General features: G+C 40.1%; 1 protein-coding gene across 1 annotated transcript in view; it reads right to left on the bottom strand.

Annotated features, from left to right (window-relative positions):
• Positions 1–14,877, bottom strand: part of RELN (reelin) — a 455,527-nt gene that overhangs the window by 79,373 nt on the left and 361,277 nt on the right. The window contains exons 28-32 of the mRNA XM_077807865.1: positions 13,780–14,015; positions 9,664–9,821; positions 8,558–8,765; positions 4,363–4,439; positions 699–857 (exon numbers count right to left, since the gene is read on the bottom strand). Coding sequence (XP_077663991.1) covers positions 699–857; positions 4,363–4,439; positions 8,558–8,765; positions 9,664–9,821; positions 13,780–14,015 — 838 coding nt within the window. The remainder of the gene's footprint in view (positions 1–698; positions 858–4,362; positions 4,440–8,557; positions 8,766–9,663; positions 9,822–13,779; positions 14,016–14,877) is intronic.

Here is a 14,877-nt window from a genome sequence, read left to right as displayed (position 1 = left end):
TTGTGGTAAGGAAAAGGTTGAAAACCACTGGTGCGTCTGTGATCTTCATGGCATTTTTCCTCACCTTCTCCCTACCTCATCTCTGTTCTCGTCTTCTTGCCTGAGTCAGCCCAACAATCCCATCAATCCATTTCCCTCTGCACTCGCATACTGGATGTCCTCCTACTGTACCCCCCCTTTAATGCTATCGACTGAGAAGCAGGAGGAGAGGGAGGGAAAAATGACAACTAGCTTCAGCTTATAAATTGTAGGCAAAACATACATCAAGATGATAAAGAGCACATCTAAGTAACCATATAAGCTTACTTGGGCTGCCTTCCTTTTCTCATTCCCTCATGTCTGTTATCAATCATAAAGTTTGGTTTAAACTTAGAGTATGAACAGTTTGGTGCAGGAACTGTGTAGTTATTTTCTCTGTAAAGCACCATGCACATTTAGGGTGCTATATAGACAATAACAATAATAACAAAAACAACAATAATATTATGACTGAGAAAAGCCTTGTTTAGCAGTAAGCTATGAATAGGCCAAGAGCCAAAACTGTCCTGTGATAGCTGTGTAGGCATAATACATTTTTAGTTTTGTTTTTCCTAAAATAAAATGTCCATAGCCCTTAACCTTATTTCCAAGCACTGGAAGGCTGGATGTTTGTTTTATTGGAAAGCTGCTTATTAAATTTTTAGTAAAGCATTGCTTACCATGTTGGGGTTGCCACCATCGGAAAGCAGTTGCAGACGTTTTAGCTTCACGGGGTAGATCTATTGAAACAATCTGTGGTTCTAAGTAAGACATGTAATCCAGCTCTCGCAGCAAATGCCAGGTTATTCCGTTGTTATTTGTGTATTGAACTACAAGCCCTGTATTAAAAATGAACAAAATCATGTATTTAAATGACACAGAAAAACTAAGGCCAATCCTTCAGTCCTTATTCAGCCAAATCCTAATATCAGTTTAATGTACGCTACACGATATGGGCAAATGGTTTGTTTTTTTCATGTAGCACATACTTTTTTGTGAAGAGAGCCCTTTGTTGGCAGGATGTTATTACTGTTGTCAGGATTACTGGTTGTCATATGTTGCTTGGATTAGCAGTAAGCTGACAGGGCCAGATTCTCTCTTTGGTTATACAGGTGCAGCCCCATTGAAGCTAGAGAGATTGCACCACTGAAACTGTGGGAAGAATTTGACTCACCATCTTTTAATACATTTAATATCTATTTCATATAATGAATCCTTGTGGCTTGTTCGGCTCACTAAGAGGCTGTGTTTTTGCAGGCTGTGAACCCAGCCCTTTCTGAAGATGGCTCCTGACTGTGATTTCACCTTACTATATATACTACATCCTTAAAAGTTACATTATCTCCATTATCTTAGATTTAGTATGGTAGATATTGGAACACAGTAGAGCTGTGGGGGACAGAAGTCATTCATTGGCACTGCCCATCATGTAGGAGAATGAAAGAAACATCACTAAGATACTCTGGGTTTGATTCTCCTCTCAAAGCAGTTTTGCACCCCTGCAACTCCATCAAGGTCAATGGATTTACTTTTGACTTACACCGTTGTAAGTGCGAGGAGAATCAAACCCTGTGAGTGTAATATATGAAAAGAGAATCTGGCCTTGATTCTGATCTCATTTATACTGGTATAAATCAGGAAATCCACTGACGTCAATGGTATCAAACTGCAGTGAGAGGAGAAAGAGGCTCTCCTATGTAGAAGGTAATGAACTTCCTTGTCTTGCTTCTCCTTTCACTTACCCTCAATTTAAACTGGGGAAATTCCATTTAATCCAATGGATTTACTCTTGATTTAGACCAGTGTACATAAAGGGAGAATCAGGCCCTCCCTCCATATTCCTATTTTATTTTAATTTTCTCACCCTCTTTAACTGCTTAGCTGAATACATTTTACAGTGTAAATGAGATCCGACTCAAGCCCCAGTGTTAACAAACACTTTTAGCTTGACTTTCAACTGAGGTCACAGTTTTTTTAGAATATTTATATGATAATAATGTAACTTTCTTATCATTAGATCACAGAGTGATTCACAATCTCTAATGCATTTATCTTAAGGCTGCGATTCTCTCACTGAGGTAGCAGAAGTCACGGATTCCATGACTTTCCGTGACCTCCGTAACTTCCACAGCAGATGGTGCAGCTGACTCCAGGGCCAGCTGCTTGGGTGCCCCATGGCTAGCCACATTGGCCACTGCTGGAGCAACCCTGGGCCAGCTGCTCAGGCGGTCCTGGTGCCAGCTGCACCAGCCACTGCTTGGGAGGCCCCAGGCAGCTGGTTCCACTGACTGCTCGAGCAGCAGTCCTGGGGGCAGTGCCGAGGAACACCCGAGCAAGGGTCTCGGGGGCCGCCCCAGAGCCAGCCACACCAGTCATTGCTGGACCGGCCCTGGGGCCAACTGCTCGGGCAGTCCACACTGGCTGCTCCTTGGGCAGCCCTGGGGAGCGCCTGAGCAGCAGCCTTGGGGGCTGCCCGAGGGTCAACCTCACTGTGCAGCCCTGTGCAGCTGGCTCTGGGGATTGCCTGAGCAGTGGCCGGTGTGGCTGGGTCCAGGGAGCGCCCAATCAGCAAGTCCTGGGGGTGCCCTGGGGACTGCCCGAGCAGCACCAGTCCTGGGCTGGCTACAGCAGTGGCTTCAGGGGCGCCCGGAGGCTGTCTGAAGAGAGGTTCCCAGGGAGCAGTGGCTGGAGGCAGTCAACCCCTGGAGCAGGGGCCCCCTGGAGCAGTGGGGCCCCAGAAGTAGAGATTTAGTTAGGGGTATTTTTGGTAAAAGTCATGGACAGGTCACAGGCCATGAATTTTTATTTATTGCCCGTGACCTGTCCATGACTTTTACCAAAAATACCTTTTACTAAATCTTAGCCTGAATTTATCTTTACAACATCCCTGTGAGGTAGCATTATTAGCCCATTTTAATGATAGGGAATTGAGGCACAGAGAAGTTAAGTGACTTGCCCAAGGTCACAGTGGAAGTCCATGGAACTGAGACTTGAACGTGGGTCTCCCACAGCCTAACCCAGTGCCCTGACCACCGGACCATCCTTCTTCATCTCTTTCATTATTGGTTTTCTGCCTAAATGAAAATTGTATATTTCTGATTTTAAAACCAACTATGAAAATTAAGACGTCACCTTGACTATGCCAGAATCTTTATTTTTATTGGTTTAAGAACTTTGTTCAAGGATTTAGAGAGATTTACATTTAAACTGCCAGTATTATACTAAGCCTGAGAACTGTCTGTGGGATGCAAATCACATGGGGAGTAAGATCTTCTGTACATTAAGTTTTTTGAATGCTGCAGAAACAATGTTATTTGTTTCTGTACCTGTCCTGTCAGGCAGTGTCCCCGTGGTGCTGATTTGAATTGAGGTTAGCCCTTGTACTGAGCATAGAACCACGCAGAGGTTTCCTACAGTACATATTACTTGAGCCCATACACAATTATACTTGGAATCAGTACGTAGTCATATGCATAGCCTAGACATATTTTCAAACTGCTGTAACTGACAAATCATGTAGTGGTCCTGTTGTTACACTCTGGGAGGAAAATTAGAAAGCATTCAGAAATACACAAACAATTAATTTTGATTCACTTTCAATGTTATTTTTTAAACAGCATGCCCATAACACAGCAGTCATTACTCCCCCTGCTTCATACCCAGTTCAATTGGCAGAACAGGGCCATAATAATGCAGGACAAGCTAGCTTTAAAAAACACCTCTGATTACCACTGTATCTTACATTTCCATGGGAAGCTGAGTTCATTTGCATGTAATGCCAATAAAATAATTACATAATGTTCCCAGCTGCCCTTACACAATAAAAATTATACTATATAGGGCCAGATTTAGCTGGCATAAATTGTCACACATCCAGTATCTCCCATGGAACTACATCAGTTTACATCAGCTGAGGATCTGCCCCCTGAGTAACTCCCTCATTCTTACAAAGCTCAAATTTCAGACCCTTCCTCCCCCCCCCGAAAAAACAACCTAGGGACATGAGAAAAATAAGCAGATGGGAAAGATTAATTTCTTTGGCCTAAATAATATTTTCTTCAGATTCAGTTTCATAATTGTGCATTCATGAGGCGAATAACATATAATAAATAAGGTTAACATCAGGTTTGTGTGGCTTGGAGGTAAATAGGAGTTCAAAATGTGGAACAATAATTAGGAGTAGATTGCTTGTCTTCTATTTAAAAATGACTTCTGTACCCTTCATAAAAGGGGGACAGTTAGTTGATTTGTATTAACTATGTAATGATCTTATTAATTTTGTAAAATAGGTCCAATGAACAAAAACACGGCTAAAAGCTGGTTTCAAATGAAAAGGGACATTACCTTCATTCCTGGCTCTTGGTTTGTTGCAGAGAGTACCAGCTGTTTTGCTTCCAATTTGTAAATAAAACTGAATTAGTCTGTTAAAAAAATAAAAAAGTGTTCTTACAAGAGAAATATAATACTGTTAGTTTTTTTGTTGAAATGTCAAAGCACAAATGCAGTATAAACAACTCTATTTTCCCTAACTCATGAGGATTTTTTATTTAGGTCACTATTCAGCGCTTCTTAATTTAGGTAAAGTTTCCACCAAAATCAACAACCTATTAGGTCCATAGAAGTTTTTCCCAAGTAAGGAGTAGCATGGGGTCTATAGAGGACACAATGTTTGTGTGGACAGCTGATACTATGCTGAACAAATGCATTGTTCATACAATGAAATATATCTATTCACTAACATTAAAAAAATCTTTGGTAGAATTAAAAAAATAATTTTGAAGAAGTTTAATGTGGTTTCATTAGTGTGGCAATAAAACCACCTGGATTTCTATCCTTGTGAAACTACTGTCTAACAGCACAATACTGGGCTTTCTTGAAGGATGGGTTTATACTACTGCATTTGTGGTGATTTTACAGCTCTTGTGGGAATGATATGGGAGAAAGACAAGGACACATTTATTATTATTTTTGAAATTTTAGCAATAAAGTTAAAATCCTAGTAATCCTAGTGCAGTGTTTATGCGCAGATTGGAACATAGGAATTGCCATACTAGTTCAGAGCCAAGGTCCATCTACTCCAGTATCCTTTCCCTGATGGTAACTAGTCCCTGAGGCTCGGATGAATGTGTAAGAATCTGGTGACAGTTGTGGGAAAATCTGCTCCACACATTAGCTCTGATCTTGATCTCTAATAGTTAGATTGGCTTAAACCCTGAAGTATGAAGTTAACATCCCTTCTAAAGTTTTTGTTATTATTTATGATAACTCTGGATATTCCTGATATCCATATAAATGTCCAGTCCCTTTTTGAATCTTAAGCGTTTGGCCTCAATGACTTCCTGTGGCAATATGTTCTGCAGGTTAATTATATGTTTTGTGAAAAAATATTTCCTTTGATCAATTTTGAATTTCCCACCTTGTCATTTAATTGAATATTATGAGGCAGGGAAAACAGAAGTTCCCAATCTACTTTCCCTAGACCATACATTATTTTAAATACTTTTATCATGTCTCACTTTAATTGTCTCCTTTCTAAAGTAAACAATCCCAATCTTTTCAATCTCTCTTCCGATTAGAGTTTTTCCATGCCCTTGATCATTCTCATCACTCTTCTTTGCACCCCCTTTAATTCTGCAATATTCTTTTTGAGATGAGGTGACCAGTTCTGCACACAGTATTCCAGGTGAAGCCACACCACTGAGGTATAAGATGGCATTATAATATTTTCAGTATTATTCTCCATTCCATTTCTTACTCACCCTACCATTTTGTTAGCATTTCTGACTGCAATTACATATTGAGCAGAGGTTTTCACTGAGCTGTCTACACTGATGTCCAGGTCCCTTTCTTGAGTTTATACAGTTGATTTGAACCCTGTATGGTCAAAGAGCAGTTTAACTTTTTCCCTCCAAAGTGCTTTGTTTTACAGTTATCAGTATTAGATTCCATTTGGTGTCATGTTTCCCATTTGCATAGCTTGTTTAGGTCTCTGAAGTTCTTCACAGACCTCTCTGGCCATGACCAATCTAAATAACTTTGCGTCATCTGCAAATGTTGTTACTTCACTACTCATTCTTCCCCTGCTCCCTTTTCCAGACCATTAATAAATATATTAAGCAACAATGGGACATAGTAAAAAACCATGAGGTTCCCTACTGCTAACCTTTTGCCATGATGAAAATGGACTTTTTAATCCTATTATTTGCTTTCTGCCTCCTAGCCAGTTTTGATCCTTGACAATACTTTGCCTCTCCCCCCATGACTACTTAGCCTGTGCGGGAGCTTATGAAAGGCCTTTTGAAAAGCACTCACATAACTTATTTAAACATTTTACTTTGTTATCTTAAATATACTTATTTTAGTGGGTGAATTTGTGGCTTATGAAAGTGAAAGACCAAGGGCTTGATCCTCCACTCATGCTGGTTTCATACCAGTGTAACTCCATTCCCTTCATGGGAGGTACACCCGATTTGCACAGCTATCAGTGAACTCAGAATCAAGGAGTAGGACTATAGCCAAGCATAGTGCAGTGCAGGTGCTGCACAAATTTCACTTGTACAATTGTGCATGAATATCACCATAATCCTAGACCCCTGTTTCTTGGCTTCTCTCAATCACAGTATGTACTCATGGTCATTTGTCTCAAACTGTGTGTTGTGTTTGTTATGTACTGTATGTCTACAGGAACTAGGATGAGATTAGCAAGGTCATGTCCATCTGAGTCTTATTCTGGATCTAATCCCATATCCCCAGAAGTGAACCAGTGTAGACCCTCTGCCCCATGCCTTGGTTCTGAAAGCCACAACCAGGCCTGTATATGTCTGTAGTTAAACACTAGCTGGTGACAGATTTGAAAAAAATTACAGTTCTATTTTTTTATGACTAGTAATTTCTCATGAAGATAGACTAGGAAGATGAAAATGTTGTGCAGGAGGACTAGCCTGCCCAACCAACCTTTAAGAGTTTGGCCCAAAACAAGTCTCTGAGACTATTCAACAGCCATTAACAATAGAGTCTGCAACACAGATGGGAGCCAAATCAACCAAAGAGCCAGATGTCACCACTTGGAAAAAAATATATTCCACAGTTTTTATCTAGCTTCTGCAGCTGCCAGGCAGGCCCCATGTGTGACTACATTTGCTGAGCTGATAGTGAAGGAAGCCACAGGGGAAAAAGATTAAGAGCAGGAGGCAGTGACTAATCAGTGATAAAATAGCATCCAGGTATCATTGGCAGCCTAATGGATGTAAATACTGCTGCTGAAACAGTGTCCCTGCTATAGTGGGTCATGTTTTGAGAATAGGGCTCCTGACTAGTTTTACCAGTAGGTGTCACTACAGGCAATTAAAATTACTGGGGCAATTTTGAGATGCTTGCACAACAGCTTTCTCATACAAACCAGGAATGATAATAGTTTAAAAGGGTCAAGAAGGAGCTTCAACTCCAACTCTGTAAAGTTTGAAACATTAAAAAAAATTAAACAGTTTCAAACTCTGTAAAACCATAAAGCTACCCATGGGAACATCTGGAATTAAAAATGGCTTAGTACTAATGTGAAGAAACTCTCTTGGCTTTACAATAGGTTTTCTGTGTGGCAGGAGAAGTAATTATAAGCGCAATTTGCATGTAAGTTTTACTATGATATGTTTACTTCAGACATTATGCTCTATGTTATTAACTGCAAAAATCTGATATGACCCTTCAGGACACAGAACTAGGTGCTCTCCTCTGTCACATAGTTCACAGAGTAGCAAATGCACACAAATACCAGCCAGACATGAGTGGAACATACACAAAAGGCAGCTGTTGTCACTCTGCATGCTGCCCCCCTCCAAGATGCCAGCAATCTCGCTGACGCCCCAGCACACACATTACAATATGTAGGGTCCTTCGGGGAGTGAATGGGCTGAAAAATAGTGGTGTTAGAGAATGCCCACTCTAGGTAGTATGATCCCATAGAAATCACCCATAAATAATGGGGCAAATTGTTGCATTACTTATTCCTGACCCTACAGAATTAACTCCCACTCCAGTATCTGCACCCTTTATAGATGGAGGCAGTGTACAGCAGCAGGCGGGCAGACAAGGGCTCCGTGGCCATGCTGTCAGGATGTAGAGGGTTCAGGACAGCATGTAAAGAAGGAGGCTTTCTGCACTTTTGAGGCATAGATTCTTTATGTATTCTCTGGTTTTGTACAATTTCAAGGCCATGCCTCCTGCCTATTCCATCTAGAACCTGCTGCTAAGCCATCCTTCCAGAGCGGTGAATGGATCCCATTTTCTAGGCTGCCATTCCCTTAACTTTTCCCCTTCTGCGTTTTTGTCAAGTAATGGAAGGATGCTGCCAAGAGTTTTCAAAAAGAGTAATTTCTGCTGGAGCATGCTGCATTTTTCCTCTCTAAGATGCTCCTTAATAATGTACTCGTTGCAGTAAAAACAAGAAAGGTTCAAACTGTCTCTCGCTTTATTGCTGGAACTTATCCAGGGGACACCATATTAATATACATACATTTTCTGAGAAGCAGTATTTACTATTGACCTGATATTTGTGGTGTCCAGAGGGACAGTTCTTGCTTCCCTTTTGCCGGGCCCATCGAAGTAAAGAGATTTCCCATCACTGAGTGTTCCACAGCCTGTTCCAACCTGACCTCCAGTTATCTTGTACCAGAGAGGGCTCAGCTTCCTCTCAAACCTGTCGAACATCTCACTGTGATTAGGTACATTAGACACACAGGTTCCATGTGCGGCTTCAGAAGAAAAAAACATACAGGAGATGCTCTGTTGAAACGGTGCTGAACAGCAAAGGTCAGATGCAGTAAACTGGCAAACGGTATTATTACTTCCACATATTAGACTCTTATGAGACAGCTTCCTGATGAAACGATTGCACCTCCATTTAATCCTCTTTACAAACACCCTTTCCAGTCAGAATAAGCCTCCCTCCCCTAACCTCCCTTCTCAGAGTAGCAGGATGTTTAACTTATCTGGTGAATGTTGCAACATTTTACGCTGCTCAAACACAGTTTTTGCAAACAGAAAAGGTGTTATCCTACTGCTTCTGTTTAAGTGTAAAACATGTTAGTTTATTGCTTTGCTGTTGTAGAGGTTCAGAAAAGTTGTATATGCAACTGGTTGTGTCAATCTCGGGTATTTTTTCTTTATAAAAACACTTGAAACCACAAGTGAACAGAATTTTCCACAGAAGGTCTGTTATTGCATATGTTCATTCCTTGTCACATGCCATCTCAAGGCCAGGGGACTGAAAACAGAAGGAATTCTTTTGAAGATTGGCCAAAAAAATTCAAAGCAGACTTTTTAGTTTATAATATTTTCTCCAGTGTTCTCTTTTCTCTCTCTCTCTCTCTCCCCATTTATATGGATGGCAACATTCAAAGGTCGTAATGGTCAGAAAACATCACTAGTGTATGTGCTCTGGTAATGTTCCATTTTGGCAGTGTTGGATTTACTAGCTCATGAAATGTGCTTTTACAGAATAAAAAAAAAAAAGATTTTCACTCCAGACTTGTGAAATTTATGACATCATGTTTTCTCTATAGCAGAGAAAAATAATGAGATGATACGTTTTAAACATTAGTTCATCACAAACATGCTTACAGCAGTCACATATAAATAATGTAGCCTTACCTGTATAGCCCAAGTCACAGAAACAGACTCCAGAGACACAGTCCCCATGACCACTGCAGTAATTGGGACAAGGCTCTGAGATGTAAACCCCATCTAAGCCAAAAGGGGGCACATTCTTGTGAGAACTGCTCTCCTGGATCCAGCGGAATCTAGTCTTACTGTGAAGAAATGATAAGCAAAGGCACAGCATTACTGCTGATTGCTTTAATATCCCTTTTATATTTCATCTACAATTTCATGCTGAAAATTAAAAGAAGCTTTGCTAGAATAGCCTTTATAAATGAGATACAAATGTGTGCTTGGAAAACACTGACCATTTTCTTTACATCCTTATATTTTTGTGAAATTTCCTTATGGATTTTCCTTCCAGACAGTTTCTTCTATGTATTGTGACCTCCTTTATTTCTCTGTCAGCACAGCGCCCAATGTGGTGCGCTGTGCCTGATGTGGCTTATCAGTCAGCAGGAGTGAACTGAATAGATGCTGTCTTTGTGATTTGTCTCCTTTTAGCTCTGCAAATAGCTTTAGTCACGTAGTCACTGCTGAGCAGGTAGTTAAGTTTTGAAATTCCTGAAACCCATTTGTTACAGTACTTAATAAAAGAATCTAGTATTGACAAGGATGCAGAATGTAACTGATGGTATAGTGTATTTATGTACAAAAAGCTTAAAATAATGAAGGTTCAGACATTACAAGAATTAGCTAATAATTGTAGGTAAAGTATCTTACAGTACTTTTCAGAGTAGCAGCCATGTTAGTCTGTATTTGCAAAAAGAAAAGGAGTACTTGTGGCACCTTAGAGACTAACCAATTTATTTGAGCATAAGCTTTCATGAGCTACAGCTCACTTCATCGGATGCATTCAGTGGAAAATACAGTGGGAAGATTTATATACATAGAGAACATGAAACAATGGGTGTTACCATACACACTGTAACGAGAGTGATCACTTAAGGTGAGCTATTACCAGCAGGAGATTGGGGGAGAGGGGGAACCTTTTGTAGTGATAATCAAGGTGGGCCATTTTCAGTAGTTGACAAGAATGTCTGAGGAACGGGGGGGGGGGGGGGAGGAGGGCGGGGCGGGGGGAGCAGGAATAAACATGGAGAAATAGTTTTACTTTGTGTAATGACTCATCCACTCCCAGTCTCTATTCAAGCCTAAATTAATTGTATCCAATTTGCAAATTATTTCCAATTCAGCAGTCTCTCGATAGAATCTGTTTCTGAAGTTTTTTTTGTTGAAGAATTGCAACTTTTAGGTCTGTAATCGAGTGACCAAAGAGATTGAAGTGTTCTCCAACTGGTTTATGAATGTTATAATTCTTGACGTCTGATTTGTGTCCATTTATTCTTTTACGTAGAGACTGTCCAGTTTGACCAATGTACATGGCAGAGGGGCATTGCTGGCACATGATGGCATATATCACATTGGTAGATGTGCAGGTGAACAAGCCTCTGATAGTGTGGCTGATGTGATTAGGCCCTATGATGGTGTCCCCTGAATAGATATATGGACACAGTTGGCAACGGGCTTTGTTGCAAGGACAGGTTCTTGGGTTAGTGGTTCTGTTGTGTGGTGCGTGGTTGCTGGTGAGTATTTGCTTCAGGTTGGGGGGCTGTCTGTAAGCAAGAAACAGAACAGTAAGTGTCTTAGTCCTGGATCATATTATGGCCAAAAAACTATTCTTTAGAAACAGTGGGCCAGATCCTCAACCAGTGTAAATTGGCACACTTCCATTAACTTCAGTGGACCTATACTAATTTACACCAGCCCAGGGTCTGGCCCATTACTCAAGAAATTCGTCAATGAAAAAGGTGTCTATATAGAAAAAGAAATCTTCTTTTAATGCTTATAATAATGATCAACTTGTAGGAGGATGACATCTGGGAATTTGCCTCGTCAGTGGTTTTACAGTTGCTAGTTAAAGGATCAGGAAGGTTTCCAGATTGATTTGTCTCCTGTCTGATGCTGGCCCCAGCTAGTTCTAACATCCAAAATGTGCTCATGATGTGAACCATTCCAAGTTCCTGACTCACCTATAGGACTGGAAGCTGGCTTGGAAAGGATAGGTAAGCTGTGAGTAATGTCCACAGGGATCAGAGGTTAACTGATTTACCCAAGGTCACACAGGAAGTCTTTGGCAGAGCTAGGAACTGAATCAAGATCTCTTGATTCCTGTTTCAGTGCATTAGCAACATGACCATCCTTTTTACCCTTTCTAATGTATCTATTGTTTTTTTCTACTATCCATGACCTCTTGAGGAACAACAGGCATATTTTAATTTAATTGTCAGCTCTCCATCACATTCCACCAACTAACCACACAGCATATTCCAGAAATAACCCCAGAAGGAACTCCCAATTGGTACATAACCAATGCAATGTTGACACGTTAGGAGCCACATAATACTGTCCCATCTGTAATGTTAATCTGCTGAATTTATGATACTGGTGGTAACTTTTTTCTTTCAGTTGTGCTGTTTTTTCCCCTGATCATGCTACTGAACATAATGCCAGATTGCTGCTATTGATTCTGTACTGCTTGTTTTGAGTAAATCAAAACAGCTAGTGTCAGATTTGTGTGACTTGGCATCTGCTTTTATTGGCTAATTACTGAAAAAACTTGTTACGGTACACTGATAATTCGACTCCTCACAGTAAAGACACAGACTCCCTCTGCTACACAACATGCCATGTACGGTAAATCTTTGCAGTGGGAGAAGCATAAGGAGCGACTGACAGTCTGACAGGGCAGAAAACTGCAGATAGCAATAGCATGGCTGCACTGAGAGAGAGTTAGACAAGAGAGCAAGTGATCTCAGTTGGTGGGTGGTATATGGACAGACAGACATGTATAATTGCATGGTAGGTTTGGAGAGAAGCAGGAGAGATATTTCTGTGTGGAAAAATAGGGGTATGCCAGACTTCAGAGTTTTTATTTGAGGATGTGAAAAGGCTGGAAATGGAAATGAGAAAATTCAAATAAGGTCAAGTAGGATTCAGACAAGGCTCTCACTTTTTGGGCTTGTTAGAATCTTTCTAAACCTTTGAGGTTTTCTCATTTATATAGATCACTCATCAAGTTTATATGTGGGTAGTGTGACTGATGGGAGCTACTGAAAAATCTAAGAGAGCTGATTTTCACCTGCATTTGCAATGGACTATAACTTAGACTTAAAGCCATCTGATAAAGTTACCTCTTTTGTTTTGGGGTTTTCTGGCTGTGAATACAATTTGACTGCTTGGCACTACTCCACAGAGGAGTCTTTATAATGCTCACTATTATCCGATGACATGGTGCATGACATAGCAGCTCAAATACCCTTCTGTTTTTTTCTTCATCCAGTAGATACTGTTTGCAAAGCTAATCCTGTTGAGACACCTTATTTGATTCATGTGACCTATCACGCTCTTGCTGGTGTTTCTGACCTAATTGATAAGCATTAAGAAAGGTAGCACTATGATGAAGAGATTTATGTCAAATTAAAATGTGTTTTTATTATCGTTGCCTGTTGCCTTGTAATTTAATTTTATAGACTGTTCTGACACCTTTAAAATGAAAAGCTTTGCCCTGTTTTGTATGAGAAATTAATATATTCTTTCTGGATCACGTGGTTTGGTTTGGTAGTATGCTAAATCTTACTAGTATTGGCTCAAAGTACAGAAGTCAAATTCACATGTACAGTAGAACCTCAGAGTTACGAACACCAGAGTTACAATTGACCAATCAACCACACACCTCATTTGGAACAGGAAGTATGCAATCAGGCAGCAGAGACCAAAAAAAAACAACAACCAAAAAAGCGAATACTGTACAGTACTGCGTTAAATGTAAACTACTAAAAGGAAAAGTTTTAAAAAAAGATTTGACAAGGTAAGAAAACTGTTTCTGTGCTCGTTTCATTTACCTTAAGATGGTTAAAAGCAGCATTTTTCTTCTGCATAGTAAAGTTTCAAAGCTGTATTAAGTCAATGTTGGGTTGAAAGAACAACCATAACATTTTGTTCACAGTTACGAACACTTCAGTTACGAACAACCTCCTTTCCCGAGGTGTTCATAACTCTGAGGTTCTATTGCATAATATATTTCACAGAATTAAAGACCTACAGTACCTGGCTGCAAGAGATCTTGGAATGATAATAGTAATTCTTGTCCACTCCTCAAAGTCTCCTGTGTAATACATGGATGGCTCACTCAGCTCTCGGGAATTTCCTTCACATCCTTTGATTCCAGGAGATGCAGGATAACAGCCGTCTTTCACAAGTGACCAGAACAGGCCAGCATCATGGGAATATTGAAGGAGAACTGGAGCAGAACTACTGTACTGATTAGTGCAACCGATGTTCAGCTGTAAGAAATATGATAAAAGCAGAGTAGAGTTGATGAGGTGTAGTGACCTGCAGTTTTGGTTTTGATTATCAACTGCACCTAATCTGTAATTTTAAAATTTGTGAGGCAGAGTTCCTATCAAATATAGAAACCCAAAGACAATCAGGTTTCAGAGTAGCAGCCGTGTTAGTCTGTATCCGCAAAAAGAACAGGAGTACTTGTGGCACCTTAGAGACTAACAAATTTAAAGACAATCAGAGACCGGTATGTTTTGGGATCTATTTCATACATGAGGCATTCCTCAATAAAAATCTTTGCTGCATCTTTGTTGAGGTTGCTGGGCACATAAACTGTGATGCTTGAAAGTGGATTTTATGCACATAAAACATATTAGGTATAACACTGTATTTGTATTTCTGCAATAAAGAACACAGACAGCAAGTATTATTGGACTAGTATTCTGTTGCTTGTGTTCTATTCCTCTCTCTTATAAATGAAAGCATAGGTTCTTAGAAGTCCTTAAACAAGTTGTAGCACTGAGTCAGGCTGAAGAGTACATATTACATATCTTATGATGACGAAGGCAGTACAACAATATTGCCAATCCCAAACATTCAAAAATCACGCATCGGGCTCCAAAAAATTATGAGATTGGTTTAAAAATCATAATATTTTTACATAAATCCATGACTCCAGTTGATGGAATTGAAAGAACACCACCAAATATCATGAGATTTGCAATCAAATTGCAAGAGTTGGTATAAGAACCTTTACAGAATAGAAAAGAATGCACACTGAAAGTCTCTGTATCCTTCTTCTTCTTCTTCTTCATAAAAGGCCCTATTCTGGATCCTTTATTCACATGAATCATCTCAGGCCTG

The sequence above is a fragment of the Eretmochelys imbricata genome, chromosome 1, assembly GCF_965152235.1.
Source record: "Eretmochelys imbricata isolate rEreImb1 chromosome 1, rEreImb1.hap1, whole genome shotgun sequence".
NCBI classification, from domain to species: Eukaryota; Metazoa; Chordata; order Testudines; family Cheloniidae; genus Eretmochelys; species Eretmochelys imbricata.
Note: the sequence above shows the minus strand (reverse complement) of the source record. Positions and strands in the feature narration are given on the sequence as shown.